The sequence below is a fragment of the Dunckerocampus dactyliophorus genome, chromosome 1 (assembly GCF_027744805.1).
Source record: "Dunckerocampus dactyliophorus isolate RoL2022-P2 chromosome 1, RoL_Ddac_1.1, whole genome shotgun sequence".
Lineage (NCBI taxonomy): Eukaryota > Metazoa > Chordata > Actinopteri > Syngnathiformes > Syngnathidae > Dunckerocampus > Dunckerocampus dactyliophorus.
In genome coordinates this window covers 35,891,995-35,914,623 of record NC_072819.1, presented here as the reverse complement: position 1 = coordinate 35,914,623, position 22,629 = coordinate 35,891,995, and the positions used below count along the sequence as shown (strand labels likewise).

Here is a 22,629-nt window from a genome sequence, read left to right as displayed (position 1 = left end):
TGGTTGAAAAACGTGTAAGTTGGAACTGAAGAGGGACAACACACGACTTTTAATAAGACTCCAAATTCTCCGAATGTGTTAAAATACTGTTGGAGAATAATGAAACATCATAACCACATACCCTTACAATGCAATATACATTTAGACAATGCTTTTTCTATCAAACATTGTCTTGCCTGTGCATATGTGAGCTATAATATTAAATCATGAAAACATACAGCAGATTTTAGAAAAACACAGAAGGCATGAACTCCAGAAGGACATGTAGGTGCAGAGGGACAGGACCCAAATGGGGCAGGAGCTTGGACTGTCAATGAGTTGACTGCGGTGAGGCAAGGAGGAAGTCCATTGTGTTACTCTGTAGAATCTTGCTGCCTGCAGCCCTGCACATGGCGGCGTACACTCGAACTACTTGGTACAGCGACAGCAGTGCAGATGGACTAAGTCAAAGAGCAGGTAAAGTAATAGAATTGGCGAATTAAAGTCACAGAAGGAAAAACATCATCATTTGTTCCTCCTCCTGCTGGTATGGTGCAGCCAGGCTGGATTAGGGGTTGGATATGCAAATAGAGTCAGTCTGCCTTCCCCCCTTCTGCTTCTCACTGCTTCTTGCACACACACCCACAGACACACACACACTTATACTCATTCATGCAGAGTGCCGACGAGGGTTGAGCCTAGACAGCAGGTTCCACACACACGTGTGTGTGGAGCTGATGTATTTTCTGGAGGCACCCTCACTATCTCTCCTCTAGCGCACCTTTGTGTTGTTCTTACGCCCCCTCCCTCCAGAGCCTTGTCTCCCCTCTGTCCTATGTGTGCACAGTGTGGCTAGTGTGCAGGCTGAAAGCAACCTGGGTAAGATGCTGCTGATACTACAGCTGTTTGGACTTCATGTCTCCTTCAGGGCCCACTGAGGAAGACAATACTGCATGTGTTGTGAGGAACTTCAGCACAGGACCCTGAGGAGCCCACAGCTTCCACTCACCAGTCCTCATTTCCTCTGCAGCCAGCTTCATTTTCTATACTGAGGGATTAATTTTAAGGCAAGCAAAACAATGAACAGCCAGCTGCACCAAGCGTTTGTGGCGTTCTTTCTCTTGGGAGTGTTGCTGTCTGTGGTGGACAGCAAAGGAACTTTCTATGGAGGCTATGTCAACCCTTTTTATGGACACAGATACAACATGTACAAGGCTGGAATCATCCCTCAGTACACCCCAAACAAGCCTATGACTCGCCACAAGTAAGTGCTCTCCTTTAGACATGGATGCCATGCATTTTCATTCACTAGTCCACGTTTCCAGAGAGTTATTATTGCCAACTGGATCCACGCCCACTCGCGCTCCCATGAGAAACACCAGTTTACTTAGATTATTTATTTGCAGAAATATGGTTTTAGTTAGGGCATCAGCTTTTTAATTAATTTAATTGTTGTGGTTCACACCTCCAACCATCTGTACTTGAGGCTAGATATTTGAGAAGAAGAATGACATGATGGCTTCTCAAAAGAAAACCCTTGTTTTGGTCTTTTTGGTGCATGGCGCGATGGCAAGTGTATTGATCCTTCAATCTTTGTGTGTGTTGTGAGAGGGGAGCTCCATTAGAAGAAGTACAGCTGGGTACCCCCTCCCAGAGGGGACTGGTGTAATCGCCAATCAAAAACACATTACTCCTCTTGCATCATTAAAATGAGGCAAAAGATGTTCTGTTTCTGATCAGATCTGTATCATAAAAAAGTTGGTCCCGGTCACAACACACGAGCAGAAAGGAATAACACGCCCTGTGATATCCTGGCTATTTGAAAGTCATGAAGCTGTGAGCTGAAACAGAACCGTGATATATGTTTTTGCTGGATAGAGATGGCTGATGTTTGGCCTGCAGGGCTTTCATTTTTTCCTCCCCTTTCCTGTCTCTTTTGCTTGGCTTCCCATGAGAGCTATTACGGCTTTGGACAGCTCCCCAGCTACCTGCTGCTTCACTCAAACTGCCACAGAATGCTGCCTGGGTCTGCTATTTGCGCTCACCTTTTACAAAATAAGACGCCCCGGCATCCTACACTCGGAAGGCAGCAACTTCTTGGAGTTTATTCAGTCATAACCTTTCTGTTATGACTGTTTTTCTGTGTTATTTCCAGAACGAGGCATATCTTGGTGATGCAAATCTTAACCAGAGAAAAATCAACAAGAAGAAACAAATGAACTAAATCCCCTGAAAAAACTAGACACAAATACCCCAAATCTGGTTTACTTTCTTGGATATGCATTGTAGCACATGTGGCCAACTGCAATGTGAACACATTGTAACGTGGCACCAAAATCATTTGGGTAAAATTTAATAACACTGGATTGGAAGCAAGCATTTTAGAGCAAACATTTTGAAAAATATTGATCAAAATATCAAAACGGCCCCAAAATACTTAGATTTTTAATATGCAGCCCTCAGGAGAAAAACTTTGGACATCCCTGCTGTAGACACTCACTTGTTTCAGCATGTGATGGACTGGTCTTTTAACAATGGCATCTGTTTTTTTATATATATATATATATATATATACAGTGGTGTGAAAAAGTGTTTGCCCCCGTCCTGATTTCTTATATTTTTGCATGTTTGTCACACTTAAATGTTTCAGATCATCAAACAATTTCACATATTAGTCAATGAAAACACAGCTGAACACAAAATGTCGTTTTTAAATGAAAGTTTTTATTATTAAGGGAGAAAAAAAGTCCAAACCTACACGGCCCTGTGTGAAAAATAGATTGGCCCCTAAACCTAATGACTGGTTGGGCCACCCTTAGCAGCAACAACTGCAATCAAGCGAAAATTTGCAACGAGTCTCTTACAGCGCTGTGGAGGAATTTTGGCCCACTCATCCTTGCGGAATTGTTGTAATTCAGCTACATTGGAGGGTTTTCCAGCATGAACAACCTTTTTAAGGTCATGCCCCAGCTTCTCAATAAGATTCAGGTCAGGACTTAGGCCATTCAGAGTTGGACTTGCTGGTGTGTTTTGGATCATTGTCCCGCTGCAGAACCCTTGTTGGTTTCAGCTTGAGCTCACGTACAGATGCCCTGACATTCTCCTTCAGGAGTTTTTGGTAGACAGCAGAGTTCATGGTTCCATTTATCACAGAAAGTTTTCCAGGTCCTGAAACGGCAAAACAGCCCCAGACCATCACACTACCACCACCATATTTTACTGTTGGTATGATGTTCTTTTTCTGAAATGCGGCGTTACTTTTACATCAGATGTAATGGGACACATACCTTCCAAAAAATTCAACTTTGACTATTTCAAACAGGGGGGGGAAAAAATCCAAACCTACATGTTTGGATTTTTTTTCTCCCCTTAATAATAAAAAGTTTCATTTAAAACAGATTTTTTTTGTTCAGTTGTGTTGTCATTGACTAATATTTAAATTTGTTTGATGATCTGAAACATTGAAGTGTGACAAACATGCAAAAAATAGGAAATCAGGAAGGGGGGAAACACTTTTTCACACTACTGTTTGTAAAGATATTCCAATTCTCATTGTTCCCACTCCTTTCACTACAATACTATAGGGAAGGGTTCGTAATGTCTAAACAAAATAGTTTGCCTCAGAAATACAATATTTGTGTTAAAATAGATAGCATTCGCGCATATTATTAAACTCTCATTCGTATAGATTCTTTCATTTCTGTAGTTTGCATTCAAATTGCTGACAAACATTTCCAAGGCTGACACCCTTATTTCACAAACAAGACTATTCACACTGCAGAAATGGTTGGTACCCTTGTGTCAAACAATTAAAGACCCACAAGAACCACTGACATAATTGACAATTGACAAAAGTGACATTACAGAAAAAAATTGTAAAAATGAACAAATCAGACTTTGCTTTGAAATTGTGGTTCAAGACAACTTAAAAAAACAAACAAACGACTGAAACTGGCCAGGACCAAAATGATGGTGCCCTTAACCTAATGTTTTGTTGCGCAATCTTCTGAAGCAATTATTGCAATCAAGCACTTCCTGTAACTCTCAGTGAGACCCCTGCACCTGTCAATGGGTACTTTGGCCCACTCCTCATGACCAAACTACTCCAGCTCTCTCAGGTTTGATGGGTTCTTCTGCAGACCGCATGTGGCAGCTCTTTCCAAAAATTTGATTTAAATCTGCCTCTTCAGACTAGCCCAATGTTTTGTCCTTAGCTATTTTGGAATGTTTTTGGCTGTGTCTTTTGGGTCATTGTCCCGTTGGAGGACCCATTAACTGCGACTGAGACCAGGCTTTCTGACACTGGGCAACACATTCACACTCCAGAATGTCTTGATAGTCTTGAGATTTTATTGTACCCTGCACAGATTAAAGACACCTTGTGCCGGATGCATCAAAACAGCCTTAGAACATAACCCATAATTTGAGTTTCCTCCATGTTTTACAGTAGGTATGGTCTTTTTTTCTCTGCATGCATAATTTTTGCGTATGTAAACAAAGGGATGATGTGACTTGCCAAAAAGCTCCAGATTTGTCTCTCAGAAGCTTTGTAGCTTGTCAATATGCATTACATGAAATTCCAGTCTTTTTCTTAACATCACTTTTGCAGTGACGTGCGGTCAGAGGAAGCCGTATGTCATGATGAAAAATACAAAAACGAATAATAACATAAAATAAATATATTTGTCCATTGAACTTATAAATGTATTTTGTGTGTGATTCTAATCGTTTTTTAACATTTAAGTAAAAAATGCTGAATTTGCAGATTTCCTGATCAAATACAGGGAAGAAACCTAAGGTGAGGCCATCATGAGTTTGGCTTCTTAGCTTAGTGCGCAAGCCCCGCCTACCGTCTTAGTGCACACTGAGTTTCTGTTTGTCAGCATGTCACAAATAATATATATTGCAATATGTTGCAGAAACATTTATCATACACCATGACTTTCTACAGCTTTTTTGTTTATCCTCGCTACGAGCCACCTGTATTAACATTAAAAAAAAATCTAAAGAAGTCAGTGCCTCACCAGCCATGAACCTCACCGCACGTCACTGCATTTTTGTCAGTTTCTAGTCACAATTTTATCTGTGTGTGTATATGTCGTTTGGTTGCTTTGTAATAGTCTTTTTTTTTTGCTGGCAGGTAATGGTGGTGCACATGAGGCTGTCTAACAATAGTCTTGATAAAAGAGCTACTGACCTTCCTTGACCATAGTTAGAGGACATATCGGCATTAGAGTCCCTGGGTGGAAACATTTAGAAATAACCTACTATAAAATAACCTACCTTAAGTGGAGGCCACCAATTGTGGATAACTGTTGTATATTTGTAAACAGCTTTTCCATATAGGTAATGCAAAACCGGCCTGGTAATGCAAGGTAATGTTCATTTCAAATACTTGCTGCTGGAAAGAAGTATAAAGAGTGAATCTATATCTGCATTGCTGCATGCCACAAAGAACTAGCACAGGTTTATAAATGCATTTGGCATCTCACAAGCATCTTTCATCGTGATCAGCTATGACACGCCAGTGTAGCACAAAATACACAACAGGTGTTATTGCCCCCTGGCTGGGCTGTGTGTGGATGTTGTACATCAATTAGCATCCCAGCAGATGCTACATGCCATCACTGATCAGGTCAAAGATATTGTATATCCAAGGGCTTTTCAATGATGCATGGGACAGAGATCAGGGGGCGAAAGGCCATAGAGTTGGTAGAGGCCAAAGGTCATGGGCTGTTGTTGCAAGTTTGTGTTGGGTGTCCAGTGGAGAGAATGGAGCCAGTCTCCAGTAAGGGGTCACAGGGCCTGGCTAGTAAACTCCCAGGCTGGCCTCACACACATATTTCCACTTTCACTGACCTTTATGTTGATAAAGATGTCTTGGATTTGGTTGGACGTTCACGGGGCATGTGGTTTATTTATGATAAAGATCATGCCACGCTCATATGCCAACGTACTGTAGGTTACCAATTCATCAAATTCTGTTGGAGTTTATACACAAGTGTGGGACTCCTCATGTGGGAAGTGTGGATTTTTGTGCCCTCACATTTTTCTCCTTTAAATATGAATCTGTGGATCCTAGCTCAGCTTTACATAAACAAACAAGGAGGTAGAGTGTAGCTTCGTGCAGGAAATTTTTGTTAACTTTGAATGGAGCCAGAATAATATTTCCCCCCTCTCTGCAGTTGTCCTCTCCAAGTCATTGCATCTTTGAATTTCGCTTGCGACTGACATGAAAGAGGTCCTCTTCTTCATCTAAGAGTCAATGTTGAGTAACTGGAGGGAATTTTGTCACATTTGGCACACCCGGGGCCATTTGCGGCTTTTTTTATTGGCCCGGCCCCTTTGGTCAACAAAGTAAATACAAACAAAAACGTGCAAAATGGTTTGCACTCACAGAAAATGTACTTTGCTACGTCACAAAAGAGATGCTGCTCTTTAATAGAATTACTGTAAAAAGCCAGCACTTCGTTTGACAGAAAGTATGAATTGCCTGTGACAAAATACAGTTCATGTCACAAATGGCAACTCCATAACTACTTTACTACATTATTATCATATACAGTATATGTATATATGAAATATATACATATGAAACAGTGGTGAACCTTCCCAGGAATGGCCGGCCAACCAACATGACCCCAAGAGCGCAGCAACAAAAGGTCACAAAAAAACCCAAAGGTCACAAAAAAACCCACAACAACATCCAAAGAACTGCAGGTCTCACTTGCCTCAGTTAAGGTCAGGGTTCATGACTCCACCATAAGAAAGACACGAGGCAAAAACGGCCTGCATGACAAAGTTCCAAGATAAAAAACACTGCTGAACAAAAAGAACATTAAGGCTCGCCTCAATTTTGTCAGAAAATTTCTTGATCATCCAAGACCTTTGGGAAAATGGTGTGGTCTGACGAGACAAAAGCTGAACTTTTTGGAAAGTATGTGTCCTATTACATCTGGTGTAAAAGTATTTCAGGAAAAGAACATCATACCAACAATAACATATGGTGGTGGTAGTGTGATGGTCTGGGGCTGTTTTGCTGCTTCAGGACCTGGAAGACTTGCTGTGATAAATGGAACCATGAATTCAGCTGTCTACCAAAAAAACCCTGAAGGAGAATGTCCGGCCATCTGTTCATGGCCTCACGCTAAAAATGAACTTGGGTTCTGCTGCAGGGCAATGATCCACAATATACTGTATATATACACATATATATTAGGGATGTCCGATATTCCCTTTTGTCGATAACCGATATGCTGATATTGTCCAATTCTCAATTTCCGATTCCGATATCAACCAATACCGATATGTATATAACATCACATATCTTTTTCTTGAGTAAAATTGCTCTAAAGTAACAATACTCTTAAATGAGTACAGTTGTTTTGTTGTCTACTCCTCCCATCTCTGAGTAGATAATTCATGTATTACATATTTTATATACTGTAAGAATACATTTGTGTTTCTTGTGCCTTGATTTATGTTATTTTTGGAAAGACTTTATGTATTTTTAGTTAAAGGGATATTGTTTAAAATAAATGAATTCCTTGATTATTATAGATAGATAGATAGATAGAGAGATAGAGAGATAGACACAACGTGTGTGGTTTTTCTGCACTACTTTATGCTCTATAGCTGATGTAATCTGATTAGAAATTTTATTCATTTAACAGGCACTTGGAACAGATTTGAAAATTGCTAAATCTGTCTCACTCTTTTCGGATCAGTCAGTAGAAGCTAATGTCACTGCATTTTGAATGGTCCATTCATATATTGATAGGCACCAATCCTGCAAAGCTAATATGAAACCTTGCAGGATCAAACATTTAAGTGGGATAGTGGATTTAGTTTGTTTTATAAGGTATCCAATCCAATCAGATTCTAGGCGTGGTCCACAGCAACTTGTTTGACCCAAAATGTCAAGGAAGATATGGTCCAAAAGGGGAACAACAATGCAAACTCAAACACAAAGGGGCTGCGATGGGACAGGATGAAGCAATCAGCTGACCTGACCGTATAATTTTGTATTTTTCTAAATGTTGAATGTGTTTTCTTTGGCTTTTTGTGTGTTTATTTTCACAGTGGTAAACACACTGGGGTGGAAGGGTAACATGATGATGAACCAAAGAGCAAAACAATAATGACGATTATAGAACTAAAAAAAAAGAGCTATGCAAAGTGGTAGTAATAAAGGGCTAGGTTTGCTGCATGCTTTATTGTTTACATGTAACATTAGCATAAGGTACTTGTATAACTTGTTTGACAATAAACAATGCTGAATTGCCTGCAGATGATTACTGGAGTATGTTATTATTTTATTGATTTATTATTTATAATTATACCTATTTATTATTCATAATTATAATATATTATGTATAAAGTAGTATGTTTTATTTACTGTATATGTTTTATTTATTATTATTTATTTAATAAGTTACCCATACATTAATTTTCCCAAACAATGCCTTAAATTTTCCACAAGTGCTGTCAGCCGGTTCCACCAAGACCTTCAAGCGCGGCATTGCACAGGTTTTAGTTCAACTCCCACAGCAAGCACAAAATTGAGAAAAAGCAAGTCCAATTCGTAACCTCTTTTGCTGTACAAACACTGAGAACTATTCTTACTCAAAGAAGATTATGTACTTTGCCAAATGCCTGAGGATAAAGAAAAAGTCAATGGTGTGTTTAAGTATCATACTGTACAGCAGGGGAGTATAAAAATAGGAATTTTTTAGGGCTCATATCAAATTTTAGCATGCAAATGTATGCATAGCGGAAATATAAATACACAATATATCACTGCTGTTACAAGAATTGCAGGCAAAGTTGTGTGCCCAAAATATTGTATAATAAGCAGAACTGGCGTGAAGTTGAATTCATCAATGACTGAATGGTCCTCTTGGTCTTTAAGATGGGTGGATAAAATGTTTAACCCTATTTATCGGTTGCAAGAGCAGTCAAATCCTCATTAGTTAATAGAACTGTATCTTTTTTAGATGACACGGCTGCCATAAATCTGTACAAGGCTGCAACGGTTGTGAGGGCTCATTCATGCGGTGAAGAACCCTGCAAGTAAGATATAATGAAATGATGAGGAAGGTGGGAGTTCTTGTGACATTTTGTCAAAACACAAGAAGAGAAAGATGCGGGTCAAAGAATATCAGAGGAGCAAAAAAGAACAAAACAAGAAACATTGGCAAAAGCAGGACGTGTAGCCTATGTGTCCTTAATTAAAACAAGATTTCCTGCATATTTTGCAGCTGTGACGGCTGTGTGAACAAGTGGGGTTTGAAAGGTGAGTTGTTTTGGGCCCAGCAAAGGGAGGAGGTCTTGCAGCAATAATATTTGCCATAAACACAGCACGTGAGAATCCGAGATAGGAATTCTGCTCTCCCCTTGAGAGACAGCAAGCCAGTTTACAACTGAAATGCAATACTGGAAATATTTACAGTAGGACTCGGCTCGTGGTGGAAAAAAAAAAATGACACGCTTCAGTCAGTGACAAAAGCCAATATTTTGGTGTTAGAGGGCAAATGTGTTCAAAGAGCAAAGCCGCAGGAGAAATGCAAAGCGTGGCCCTCCTGGTGAGATGGAAGGAGGTGAGGAGTGTTTTGCTGTTGATTACAGTTGGGGTGGCTAAGGCATGCTGTGATTAGGAGGAGGGTTTATCTCACTTGAGAATTGGGTTTTAGCATGAGGTCAGATGGGTGGTTCTGAAAGAACGTGGACCAGCACATTTTCTCCTGTGTTTTTAATATGCTGCCACGTTTTTATACTAGAGAAATGCACAGGCAGTGGATTCTCCAATAACATTAGATTTTGTTATTCTCTGAGGAGAAAAAACGAATGAATGCGGATGACCGTTACTTACTGTAAAGTGGGCTACATGCAATGGATCCATAATCTGGATAACTATATTTACTGAAACAAATATGCATCCACTTTCTATACCGCTTATCCTCATTAGGGTCACAGACAACTGGAGCCTATCCCAGCTGACTTTGGGTGAGAAGAAGGGGCGACTAAATAAACGTTTCACACTCACATCCTATGGACAATTTAGAGTCATCAATTGACCTAACATGCATGTTCTTAGTACGTAGGAAGAAGCTGGACAATGGGAGAAAATCCACACACGCCCAGCGAGAACATGCAAACTCCACACAGCGATGCCCAAACAGAGACTCGAACCCTGACTGTGCAACATGCCGACCACTAATCCACTGTACGGCTCCCCTGAATCAAACTATAAACAACAATCAATTTCTTTACATGGCTCAAGAATAGAAATGAAAAAGTCAGTCCACTTTCACTTTCAGTCCACCTGGTGTGATCTAATTATTTCAAATCACATAGGAAGGAGGGAGAGAGAACATGACATCGGAAATAGTGAAAGCCTGTCTGGTTTTCAAAATCTTGAGAGACTCTCTGCTAGACATAATAGCAGTTTTATCATAACTGAACAACATTTCTTCATTAAAAGAAGGACAGATATCTTTCTTAATTGCTTTCCTCAAATACTTTCTTCATGGAAAAGGATGTTTTCATTCTTTTTGTGACACCAATTTTCTCTTATTTGCTGAGTGTGGTCACAAATGGTTGTCTGGCGTATGTATATGTACATATATGTGTCCGTAAAGCAAGCGGTCCACGGTGTAATCCACCTGCCACCATCACCGTGACCCTGAACAGGATAAGTGGTACAAAAAAATGGATGACTGCTAATATGAGTGTTTTTTGGATGTGACAGGTAGACCGATCCTCCAATCACCCTCCATGTTTTTTTTATGTAGTCCTTTCCCACTAAGTTTCAATCTTCTTTACCCTGAAGGGTTTGTGAAGCAAACACTTTAGTGTATTCAATCACTTTTGCCTAAGTGGAGAGTTGTTATGATCCCAGTAGACAATTTAGATGAGTTTGGTCATTTCCAAACAGCAGCAGTTATTTTTAGGATTTATTAGGTGAATTGGCAGCTTCTTTTTCCACTGACTGTTCTTTCTCCATCTCACATCCTCACTGTCTGGTCCTGACGATAAATCTAAAGGTTTGTTGTGGCTTGGCTTTTGACACTTACTGTTTAATCATGTGTGGCCACCCGTTTCTATCTGTCACCCATCCATCCATCCATTTTCCTCGGCTTATCCGGGTCCAGGCCACGGGGGCAGCAGTTTCAGTTGGGAAGCCCAGACTTCCCGGTCCCCAGCCACCTCCTCCAGCTCGACCGGGAGGACACAAGGTGTTCCCAGGCCAGCTGTGAGACATGATCCGTCCACCGTGTCCTCGGTCTGCCCCGGAGCCTCTCCCGGCTGGGCATGCCCGGAACACCTCACTGCAGATGCTGCGCCGATCTGCCTATCGACCTCACGCTCCAACCTTCCCTCACTCTTGAACAACCCTGAGATACTTGAACTCCTCCACCTGGGGCAGAACCTCATTCCCAACCTGGAGGGAGCAATCCACCCTTTTCCGGCTGAGAACCATGGCCTCGGATTTGGAGGTGCTGCGTCTCATCCCAGAAGCTTCACACTCACATGCAAACCGTCCCAGTAAACGCTGAAGGTCACAGCCCGATGAGGCCATCGGGCCACATAGCCTGCATAGCCTGCAAATAGCCACATAGCCTACATAGCCTGCAAATAGCCGAGACGAGATCCTAAGGCCACCGAACTGGACTCCCTAAACGCCTTGGCTGCGCCTAGAAATTATGTCCATGAAAATTATGAACAAAATCGATGACAAAGGGCAGCCTTGGCGGAGGCCAACGTTCACTGGAAACAGGCTCAACTTGCTGGCAATGCGAACCAGGCTCCTGCTCCGGTTGTACAAGGACCGAATGGCACATTGCATCGGACCCTTATGCTTGCCCCCACAGGTGGTGGGTCTACAGGGGGGGAGATCCCATGTGACTTCTTCAGGCTGGGCCCGGCCAGGTCCCATGGGTGAAGGCCCGGCCACCAGGCACTCGCCTGCGAGCCCCTCCCCCACGTCTGATTCCAGGGTGAGGACCCAGTATCCCACGTCCGGGCAAGGTGCGATCCCTCCTCTTACGTTTATTCATAAGATCTTCTGAATCACTCTTGGTCTGGCCTGTCACCTAGGACCTGTTTGCCTTGGGGGACCCTACCAGAGTCTACCCTACCCAGACAACATAGGATCACTCAGGCACTCAAACCCCTCCACCATGATAAGGTGGTGATTCACTGAGGAGCATCTGTCACCCACGAACTCAAAAGCTAACATCATATCTATTTTTTAACAGTCTCCTTGAGCTACTGTATACTGCTTTTGAGCTGAGATATGAAAAAAAAAAGCTCACTGAGAATAATAGCTCTTATCTCTTCTCATACTGTATACTGTACGTCTAATCTTAGATCACTCCAGAATTCATGTTTTTTTCCAGCACGTCATTCAGCAGACAAAGCAAAACTGTAGCAAAGTTTGCGCACACACTTTTTGAATTATAGCTATTTCTAGCAATAAAGCGTGTGTGTTGGGATACAAGGTGAAAAAAACACCTGTTTAAAATGCGCACATGCAAGAAAGAACTCTAGTCATAATAAAATACCACCCACAGACCCAAAAGCCATTGATGGATGTGTGAAAACACACATAAATGAGGACCATTCTCCCTACTTTGGGCGCCCACAGGTTGCAATAAATAAAGGTTGCTGGCTCCCCCACTCATGTGTATCAGGTGTGTACCACTCCTATGTACTGTACCACATATTCACACACGCTCCCAGTCAAATGTAAGCTCGTGTAAGCTTTTTGTCAACTCACACAAACACACATTCCACCAAGCTTGTTGTCATTGTGGATAAACTACATGGGAGCCAGACACATTTGTTTAGAATTTAAAGAGATACACTTCCATTTAGTGTACATCTGACGTTCACTGAAGGGCTGCAATAAATGCGACCTTGCGCAAGATAAATGATGCCAGATTTTCCACGTGATGAAATAAGGGTTTATTCAACTAAAGGATCCAAGTGTTGTCTCAACAAATTATGCTTAGCAGATCATGAGAGCAAAGGAAATGATCAGTGTTAATCCCCTTCAGGAATTGGAAATGTATACATGCACAGCATATAGCCTGCAGGTGGGGTGGTGGCAGTGCTTGAGCATTATTACATTCCAACAGTTCCAAAAGCATTAGAAAACTAGACCACACTTGTCCCTTGCCACTTCAAGGTTCGAATTTCACTCTATCATGTTTTTTTAAGAATACAGTAGACGCCCCTACAACGTAAATAATCCGTTCCGAGAACCTTTATGTTGTAGGGATTTTATGTTATACGAAGTGTAAAATACATGTAAATAGCCTAATCCGTTCCAAGATCTTCCCAAACTCACCCCTTTGGCCCTTCAAAATATTCAAAGTCCACCAAATATGGTGGGAAAATATAAGAAAACATTAGCATAAACATAGTACAGTAACATTCCAATATAAAATAGAGTAATAAATAAGATTACTGTAAATGAATAAAACTGAAAAACAAAAACAATCCTACCGTTCACGAGATGTCTTGATCAGGAGCGCAAGTGGAGGTAGGAAGGAGGAGGACTAGCCTGAGTCGAAACGCGACTCAAAGAGTCTAAGAGTCAGCTGGTCTCACAGACAAACGCACACGCACTACACGATAATGCTGTGTGCAAAATTTTAATTTGGAACTTAACTTAATTGTTTAAGTTAGTTTAAGGGCGACTACGAAGAGGAAGGGAGGTTGAAGGGACAAGCCTGTCTCTCACACAAACTCACGTACGCGCTGTATAACTAACTGTATAATGAGATGACAGCGTAGGCGGTGCCCCGATAATCAGCCAATGAGATGAGAGCGGAGGCGGTGCCCCGAAAATCAGCCAATGAGAGCGTGATGCGTCAGAAGGCTTCACCAAGTGTTAGTCGGAACTTGCACCGACTTGAGGCATTAATAAAGTTGATTGAAAAAAAAAAGACTTGCACTGACTTGACGCTTTACGTTATATGGAATTTCTTCTGTAGTACGAAGCAAAAACTTTACATAAATTCTTTATGTTCAGTGGAATTTATGTAAAAGGAAGTTTATGTTATGCGAGGTACTACTGTATATCAATTAATACATCATGCTGTTTTGTGGTTGAATACAAATATGCATATTGAAGCAAATTTTACGTATTTTTACCTCTTAATCATCTTGAAGCATAAAAATGGCTACGTGACCTAAAATACAAATTCAGAAGACGCTGTGAATGATATGTCGTATTCTACACTGGTCACTAAGTGTCGATCCTGTTACTGTAATGATCGGTGAGACACACACACCAGACTTGATTGCCGGAACAACATGCTTGAATTATCTGACAACAGGAACAATAATACCTAAGAAAAAATCCTATTGAAGCTACGGGTGCAACCCATGCCAAGCTAAAACTAAACTCTGACCCCCCGACATCACTTCCTGTCCGCCCACCACTCAGCTCTTATATGGAACACATTTATAGTAACATGAGCACAACTCTTATTTTTGTATTAAATGGCCTATTTATGCCTATTTATTCTTATCTGATTATATTATGCTATTATTTATCGACTATAGCTCTGCTTTTAATACAGTCAGCCCCCACAAACTCACAGATAAGCTCCTCACACTCGGTCTGTCACCCTCCCTCTGTAACTGGGTGTTTAACTTTCTCACAGGCAGGCCCCAGTCAGTCAGAGTCCACAATCGCACATCCAGCTCAGGAATCGTGAGCACTGGGACCCCACAGGGGTGTGTGCTGAGTCCGCTGCTCTACACGCTCTTCACCTATGATTGCGTGGCCTCCCAGAACAACACCAGCATCATTACATTTGTGGATGACACCACAGACATCGGACTGATCACTGGTGGTGTTGAAACATCATACAGAAGAGAGGTGGCGGACCTCATAGCTTGGTGTCGTGATAACAATATCCATCTCAATACAGATAAGACTAAAGAGATGATCATTGACCCAAGAACAAGGGAAAAGGAGCCGCATAGACCCTTGTTTATTGATGAGACTGAGGTGGAGAGGGTGAAAACCTTCAAGTTCCTTGGCACACACATCAGCGAGGACCTCACCTGGTCTCACAACACCCAACAAATTATGAAGAAGTCCCAAAGGAGACTGTACTTCCTGAGAAGACTGAGGAAATTTGGCATGTCCACCACAATCCTGAGTTGCTTCTACAGATGCACTATCGAAAGTGTCCTTACCGCCTCCATCACTGTTTGGTAGGGTAACTGTACAACACGTGATAGGAAGGCACTCCAGCGGGTGATCAAGATCTCACAGCACATTGTTGGGGCAGCCCGACCCTAACTGCAAGACATTTATAAATCTCGAGTCCTACGAAGAACACACAACCTCATCAAGGACAGCACACATCCACAACACTCATTATTCACACTCCTACCGTCAGGCAGACGCTACAGGAGTTTGAAGTCCAGGACCACAAGGCTGGCGAACAGCTTTTACCCACAGGCCATCAGGCTTCTCAACGAAGCACTCACACACGGCGCACGCAACACACGCACACACTCATAGCACTTTATTTATTTATTTAATGATTTATTTGTATTAATGTCTCTTCTGTTGTTGTTGCTTAATTTGTTGGTATTTATGTTTCTGATGTTCTTATTCATTTTATTGTGTTTTTCTTTTTTTTGGGAGAATGAACAGAACAAGAATTTAATTGCATTGTATAACTGCCTGTTTTACTATGCATATGACAATAAAACTCTTGAATCTTGAATCTTCTTATCTTCTTATATTATCTACTATATTGGGTAGTACAAGTGTAAAGGTGGCTATAGTTAGTATAGTTAGTTCATGTCGACAAGGCTCTAATAATGTTAAAAACTGAATTTAGACAGTCGTAAACAGGTTTTTTTTATGTTCTACCCATGAAAATGTTCGATTTTTAAATAAGGGTTCCTACTTCACAGAAATTCACTTATCACGGCCGGGTCTGGAACCAATTAACAGGGGATTTGTTAGATCTTGCACCACTTCAGAGGTCTATTGAAGTTCGCATTCTTCATTTTGCATACCAAACTCTATTTAATACATCAGAACCAGCTTTACCAGATTTTTAAAATAATGTGAGTCATATTTTCAACAGCTTCCCAAACAATGCATGACCTGGCAGCATGTTACGCGATTACAGTCCTTCTGACCTCTGCTGTTTTCCCTCGTTGTACATGAGGCAATGAGGTGACACACAAACACTGTCAGCACAGTCAGCGATTAGCTGACAACACTTTCTCACAGTTTCTTAAGGGCGGTCCTATCTTTTCTTTTCACCCTCTTAACTGGTTAACTTGGCACTCACTGTGTTCCTCCGTGCTCCTCCAAACACTTCGATGTGCCTGGAACAGCTGGAGAGCAACATTAAGGGCCGCATGTGTTGTTAAGTAGTCCCTTCTGAATGAGAGTCACGGTTCACGTGTAAATCCAAGGAGTGCAGATTATCGTTTCCTGTCTTAGACGGGAACGTTTTGCAGTTGCAGTCAGCCTACTGGCAATGATGAGAGAAGATTCTCCGGCATGATGCAAAAACTAGCCGCCAAAGTACTTTCATTGTAATTACTTCGCAATGGGACACTGAGAGCTGAACTAGCTGCTGCAGCTCTCTTCAAAGCATTTCACCATTTCAAACATCATTTAGCAGAGGCAAAAGGCCGTTAGCAAATGTTCTCACATATTGACAGTGATGCTGGATAAGGTCAGTATAGAGTAGTTTCCTACCACCCATCTATGAGAACCAATATTTAGAATGATAGTATTATGGAATGGCAAGTGCATTCATCCCTCATCATACAGCCCACTTTCCCTGTCACTGAGCGACACAAAAATCAAGAACAGATGGAAGAGACAATACTGGAAACTTATGAAGGTTTCATTTTAACATTACAAATATATCAGGAAAAATATGGTCATCACATGCAGCTGGACAAGCAAAGGCTTTTGGATGACTCCACACTGTAAAATATTAAATTCTAATTTCCCCTTTCCTCTCCCTGCAGAAACCACTGTGCCTATGTGGTCCAGAGGAATATCACATGCACAATGCAGGATGGAGTAGGAACATACGTGAAGGCTGAGTACACAACTAAATGCATCTGGGGCCAGAAATGTCCTGTTGTCATGTAAGTTCATACACAAATTAACAATAATATACGTCATTTCAAGTTGCTAAACATTATGAAACATAACTATTACCTTAACTACAAGAAACTGCAGTGCAAAATGTGCTTTTTCACCGCATCATTGCTGCCCTCTAGTGTTAAAATGTATTAATCCACAGAGGGAAGTTCACTGGAAATGTAATTAATACAATTTGAATTTAAAAGAACAAAAGCACGAGCAGGAGAGTGGCCCATTTGAACAATATCATCTGATGAGGGAGCTGTTTCTCTGTTAAAAAAAAAATCTGATTAGGCTCTAAATGCTCTGTACGACATACTGATAAATGTAAAAAAAAAAAAAGCATGTCTTAATGTATAGTCACATCAGTGCAACATCTTCTTGCTTTCATACTGTGTGACTCTTTGATTTGACTTTCAAGGGCCCATTTGTAATAACATTCTGTATCTCACAAGGGAAATTAAAGGAGTGGATTTTCTCTCCCCAAAAGATGAATTACTTCAATGTGTGTGCGGGCGTGCGTGTGTGTATTTGTGTGATGAGACCGTTGATTCCAAATATAACAATCAAAAGGAAATCCAAGCTTAAAAAAGATAACTCTAACGTCCAATAATGACCCTGGTTCAATCCCTCAATCCTGATGCCACATCATTTACATTACACTTTTGCCTAATCTCCTAATCTCTCTCTAATCTGTGTTTAATCCCCCAAAGAACAAATACATCCCGTTATCAGCCCTGCCCTTCCCATCTCTCTGCCCACTCTCTCGACTCGTTGGTCATAATTAGTTAAAACAAAGACCAAGTTAGTGGTGAAAGACAATATGGCCACATGAAAAAAAACAACTCTGAATCTGTTTTCCATTCAGGTACAGGACATTCTACAAACCAACGTACAAAGTGGGTTATAAAACAGTGACTGAGCTTGAATGGAGATGTTGCCCCGGCTACTCAGGAGAGAACTGCAATGATGGGTCACTGCCTGACATGGGAGCTTCTTTGCCACATCGCCCCGGGGTAAAAGGTGTCCCCCATGGCCCAAGAATCCCTATTGACCAGAGGCCTGGAGGAGCAGAGCTGGAGCCTGGTAAACCTTACTCCAGTCTGCCTGATCCCAGACCAGTACCCAGTGGACAGCTGCCTGTGGGAAAACCAAATAATGGTGAGAACATCCTGCTGTGCGGTGTAATTATGAGGTGAATATGCTTATGCATCAGACCTACACTCTAAACAGGGAACAAATTTGGGATTTCTGGAGTGACTGGTGAACGTTTGGATCGGATGGAGGACGACCTACGCCGCCTCACTCAGGGCCTTGATACTCTCAATGGGGTTGTGGCTGGCCTAGAGGAGCGACTGCGTACATCTCTCCGGGAAGACACAAACAAGATCCTGGTGGCGCTTCTGCCCAACACGCCTCGTGGGCCTGACTCAGCTGTGGGGCATGGGTTGATCCCTGATGGGCATCCTGGTGTACTGGAAGGGGAAGACAGATTCAATGGATTTGGGGACCTTGCAGGAAGGGTAACAGAAGTGAAAGATGAGCTTCGGGCCAAGACTCATATATTAGAGGAGATTCAGGTTTGTGTCATCCTGTTCTACCAAATAATGTTGAGTTAAATGGCTCAACATGACTATGGCGTCACCCACCTGTACTGTATGTCTCCACAGGGAATGGTTCTAGGCCATGATGGGCAACTTAAGAGACTACTTGAAGGAGCAAGAGGAAGGCCCGTCCCTGTCCCTGGCTCAGCTCAACTGGATGACCTCCTCGATGTCAGGCTGGCCGGAATTCGGGCTGAGATCTTGGATGGGTTTGAGCGCCGGCTCAGTCGTCTGGAGAGCCACTGTGAAGAGAAGATCGGGGCCGTGCAAAGACAATGCCACAGGGAGCACATAGATGGCCAAGAACAGATGCAGCAGTCCCTTGATGGACGAGAGACTGGGTTGAGGGCAGAGCTGGGCTCTTTGCAGGCTCAGATCCAAGGCCTAACACTCACAGAGAGCTGCTGTGGACAGGTATTATCAAAAATACATTTTATCCAGCCAGAAAATCTCACAAAAGTGAGTACACCCACCAGGTTTCAGCAACCATTTGTATTACAGTGTTTCTTTGCAGGGGACAATACTAAATAGATGAAACTTGGATCTATTTTAGAGTAGCCAGTGTCCAGCTTGTGAAGCAGTATAGATAGTGTCCACTAAAAATAAATCAGCACACAGATAAGAAAAATAAATACTAGCAACACAGCTCAGTACCTAGATAATTATGTATGCAGTACAACAGTCAGTCATGATGGAGGGATTCCAGTAACAACCTGCACATCTTTGGTGAATTCCATGTCCAAGAGGGTTAAGGCAGTGCTAGGCAACCATGGTGCTTACACTAAGTATTGACATTTTGGACACCATTTGGATATGTTCACTGTGAGGTGCACTCATGTGTGTTGCCAGCTGTTGAGTCAATAATGGCTGTGTGTTGCCTTATTTTCAGAGGATAATACATGTATGCTGCAATACAAGCTGACTACTCAAAGTCATACCCAAGTTCAATTCTATAGCATTTTCTCTTGAGAATATATAACAAAGTGGTTGCTGAAATGTGAGGGGTGTAATCCCTTTTGTGACATACTGTATTTAATTAGCAGTGTTGGGAACCTGTCCCGCTCGATAAGCGAGGGAACACTATCTCACAACAGACATAATAATCCCTAATAAAAGCACGTAGTCATGAAACTACGGGTGTAACCCATGCCAAGATAAAACTTAACACTGAACCAACGACATCCCATCCTGTCCGTCCCACCACTCAGTTCCCTTAGGAAACACATTTGTAGCAACACACACAAGCAGGAGTCTTATATATGTCTTAAATAGTTTATTTGCTCTTACTGTGTCTACTATATGGGATAATATAATAATAATATATAATACGAGCGTAAAGGTCACTATAGGGGTGTTATTCCATGTCTAGAGGGCTCTAATAATGTTGAAATGTTGTAAACAGGTTCTCAATGCTCTAATTACATATTTACCGGAATTCTCTTAGCACGGTTTGGCCTGGAACCAATTAACCATGACAAACGAGGGATCACTGTATATACGTACAGTGTTATAAGACATTAAAACACAAAAAGCACTGAGACACAAAAGCGTAAAAATGTCTGTTGCTAAAAAGTGATGATTGTTGCAGGTAAACACTCTCTCCCAGCGTGTTCTGCTCCTGGAAGAGTCGGTGAAAGGCCTCACAGAATCCCAGAGGCACCTCCAGTCATCTCTCAGTGAGCAGAGCCTCCATGTGGAGACACTGATTGAGACCCGCTTGGTGGACATTGAGGGTCGTCTCAATTCTACAGATGGTGGAGTCTCTGGATTCCCTGGTGGTCTTGATGGCTTCAAGAACATGCTGGAGGAGAAGTTGAAAACCCTGGAGGAGAGGGTTTTCGTGGCTGTGGAGGAGCTGAGCAACGCCACTGCACCGGCGCTCTTGGAGGGCCAGGTGGTCCCGGCCCTGGAGACAGAGATTGAGTCTGTGAGGAGGAGATTAGATGGAAATCTGGATGGCATTGAGAAACGCCTCATAGACCTGGAGGTCCTGTGCACCTCCTCCTGCTCGCCTTCTACTCCTCCAGCAGGGGGTGTCAGAGGCAGTGTAGTGGAGGAGGAATGTGAGGAGATAGAGAAAAAGATGACTAATCGTTTGGACTCTCACTCCAAACAGTTGGACCGTCTAAACAACACACTGCAGAACCTGCTCTTCCATATCGCCCAGGAGGCGGCTGGTGACTCAATCTACGGTGAGATCACTCTGCTGAAAGTTAACATTAACTCTGTCAACCGCACCCTCAAAGGTCTCAAGGACTCTATTAGTTTTATTGCAAGTGAGGTGGGGCATGTCAATTCCACCTGGGAACAGAGGGAAAACCAGCTCGTCAATCAGGTGCAAGGAATCACCAAACTAGTGGGCCACCAAGCCTCTCTCCTGGGGGCTGGGGAGAGGCGCCTGACCCAGCTGAAGGGAGAACTTGTGGCCTTGAAGAGACAGCTTAGCGGGGAGCTTCAAGGCTGCCGGAGCACAGCTAGAGAAGTTCAGATGGAGGTGAAGGACGTGGATAGTAGGGTGAGCCACGTAGAGGGCCAGTGCAGCAATTTGGGGCAGCTGGCAGAGCACCTGGAGAGGATCAGGGCAGAGCTTGAGAGACACTCTGATTCTTACCTGGCTCAGGTGAACGGCACCTTGGCCGTCCATTCAGAGCAGCTTGCTGAGCTGAAAGGAGAAGTCAAAGACTGCGTGCCAAAGCAAGCAGCCAACCGGAAAGGAGACCAGTAGCATTTGAGCCACTGCAGCTTGAAAAAAGAGGCTTGTGTGTCTTTTTCAATTGGCTCAAGTGATGCCTTCTGCTTCTTCCCCTCCTTTCAATTTCCATCTGCACAAATGCAAATTAATTGGAGCGGTGAAAGCCATTTCCCATAAGCCCTCCACCACAGTGCATCCAGATGTCCTGCTTATGTAGTTTAGCCAGGAGGAGGAGGGCACACAAACGTATTTGAAAGACACACCTATGGCTGTGTAGCTGGACCATGATTCATTTATAGGGCATTTCCCCCTACATTTTTCATTTTTTTAACTTATATGAAGTGACTGCATCGTTATGTCAAGTTTGTTTTGGAGATGTTGGGCAAAAATTAATGACCTGAGACTAATACGTTACTACGGGTTTCTGCTGACAAGCACACTCAACACTTTTTGTGTGGACGATTACGTGATCTTTTTCTTAAAGATACTGTATGTCATATCAGTGTGGTGCTATTTACATGTTTGTAAACATCTACTTGTACACATGTTAAATATGTATTTCTCCAATGGCTGTTGTATTTTGTTTCTGGCCGCATTGCTTCACGTTATATAGAACAGATGACACATTATTGGTTGATGGAAGACAAATAAAATCCCAAAGTAACCAGTGTTGTGCAATTTAGGAATCTTTGGATTCCGTTAGTGATCTCTTGTGATGAATGAGTAGCACACATTGAAGTATAGTTACTTTATTTAATTCATTACAAATGTACTTATCCCGAGGCCTAAAGTGAAACAACAGAGGCGATATTGAGTTTGTAATTGAGATTATTATAGATTAGATTTACTTTGAGGTTTCATTATTGGGTAGTTTGCTATGTCTCATTGTGTTTTCATCAAGGGACAATATTAATGCTAAACACTGTAGCATATGTATTATGTATTAGTATTACAATGGTATTCATTTATGCCGGATGCCCTTCCTGATGCAACCCTGGCCGGGAGTCGAACCCATGCCGTCTGCCATGAAAAGAAGAAGCGTGTAACATTACACCAACAGGGATAATATATTGTATACCGTCATACCTTACTATATCGCAGTTCGAACATCGCTCCCTCACAATATTGCTTCGTTTTAAAAAAAAATAATTAATAAATGAGCACTGTTTTGTTGTTGACCATGTCCTATTATTAGTCAGAAA

At 42.1% G+C, this 22,629-nt stretch overlaps 1 protein-coding gene across 1 annotated transcript; it reads left to right on the top strand.

The window, feature by feature from the left end:
* Positions 1-679: 679 nt before the first annotated feature.
* Positions 680-22,097, top strand: LOC129185558 (EMILIN-3). The gene is made up of 6 exons (XM_054782783.1): positions 680-1,243; positions 17,011-17,133; positions 18,000-18,292; positions 18,365-18,711; positions 18,802-19,149; positions 20,324-22,097. Exons 1-6 carry the CDS (start codon positions 1,059-1,061, stop codon positions 21,458-21,460), a joined length of 2,433 nt encoding a protein of 810 aa, XP_054638758.1. The 5' UTR covers positions 680-1,058; the 3' UTR covers positions 21,461-22,097.
* The last annotated feature ends 532 nt before the right edge of the window (positions 22,098-22,629 follow it).

Excerpts from the sequence above, each read along its gene's own strand:
- LOC129185558 (XM_054782783.1), top strand. The coding sequence starts at position 1,059 with ATGAACAGCCAGCTGCACCAAGCGTTTGTGGCGTTCTTTCTCTTGGGA. Across the intron at positions 18,712-18,801 it reads ATATATTAGAGGAGATTCAG|GGAATGGTTCTAGGCCATGA; the intron begins GTTTGTGTCATC and ends ATGTCTCCACAG. Across the intron at positions 19,150-20,323 it reads CAGAGAGCTGCTGTGGACAG|GTAAACACTCTCTCCCAGCG; the intron begins GTATTATCAAAA and ends TGATTGTTGCAG.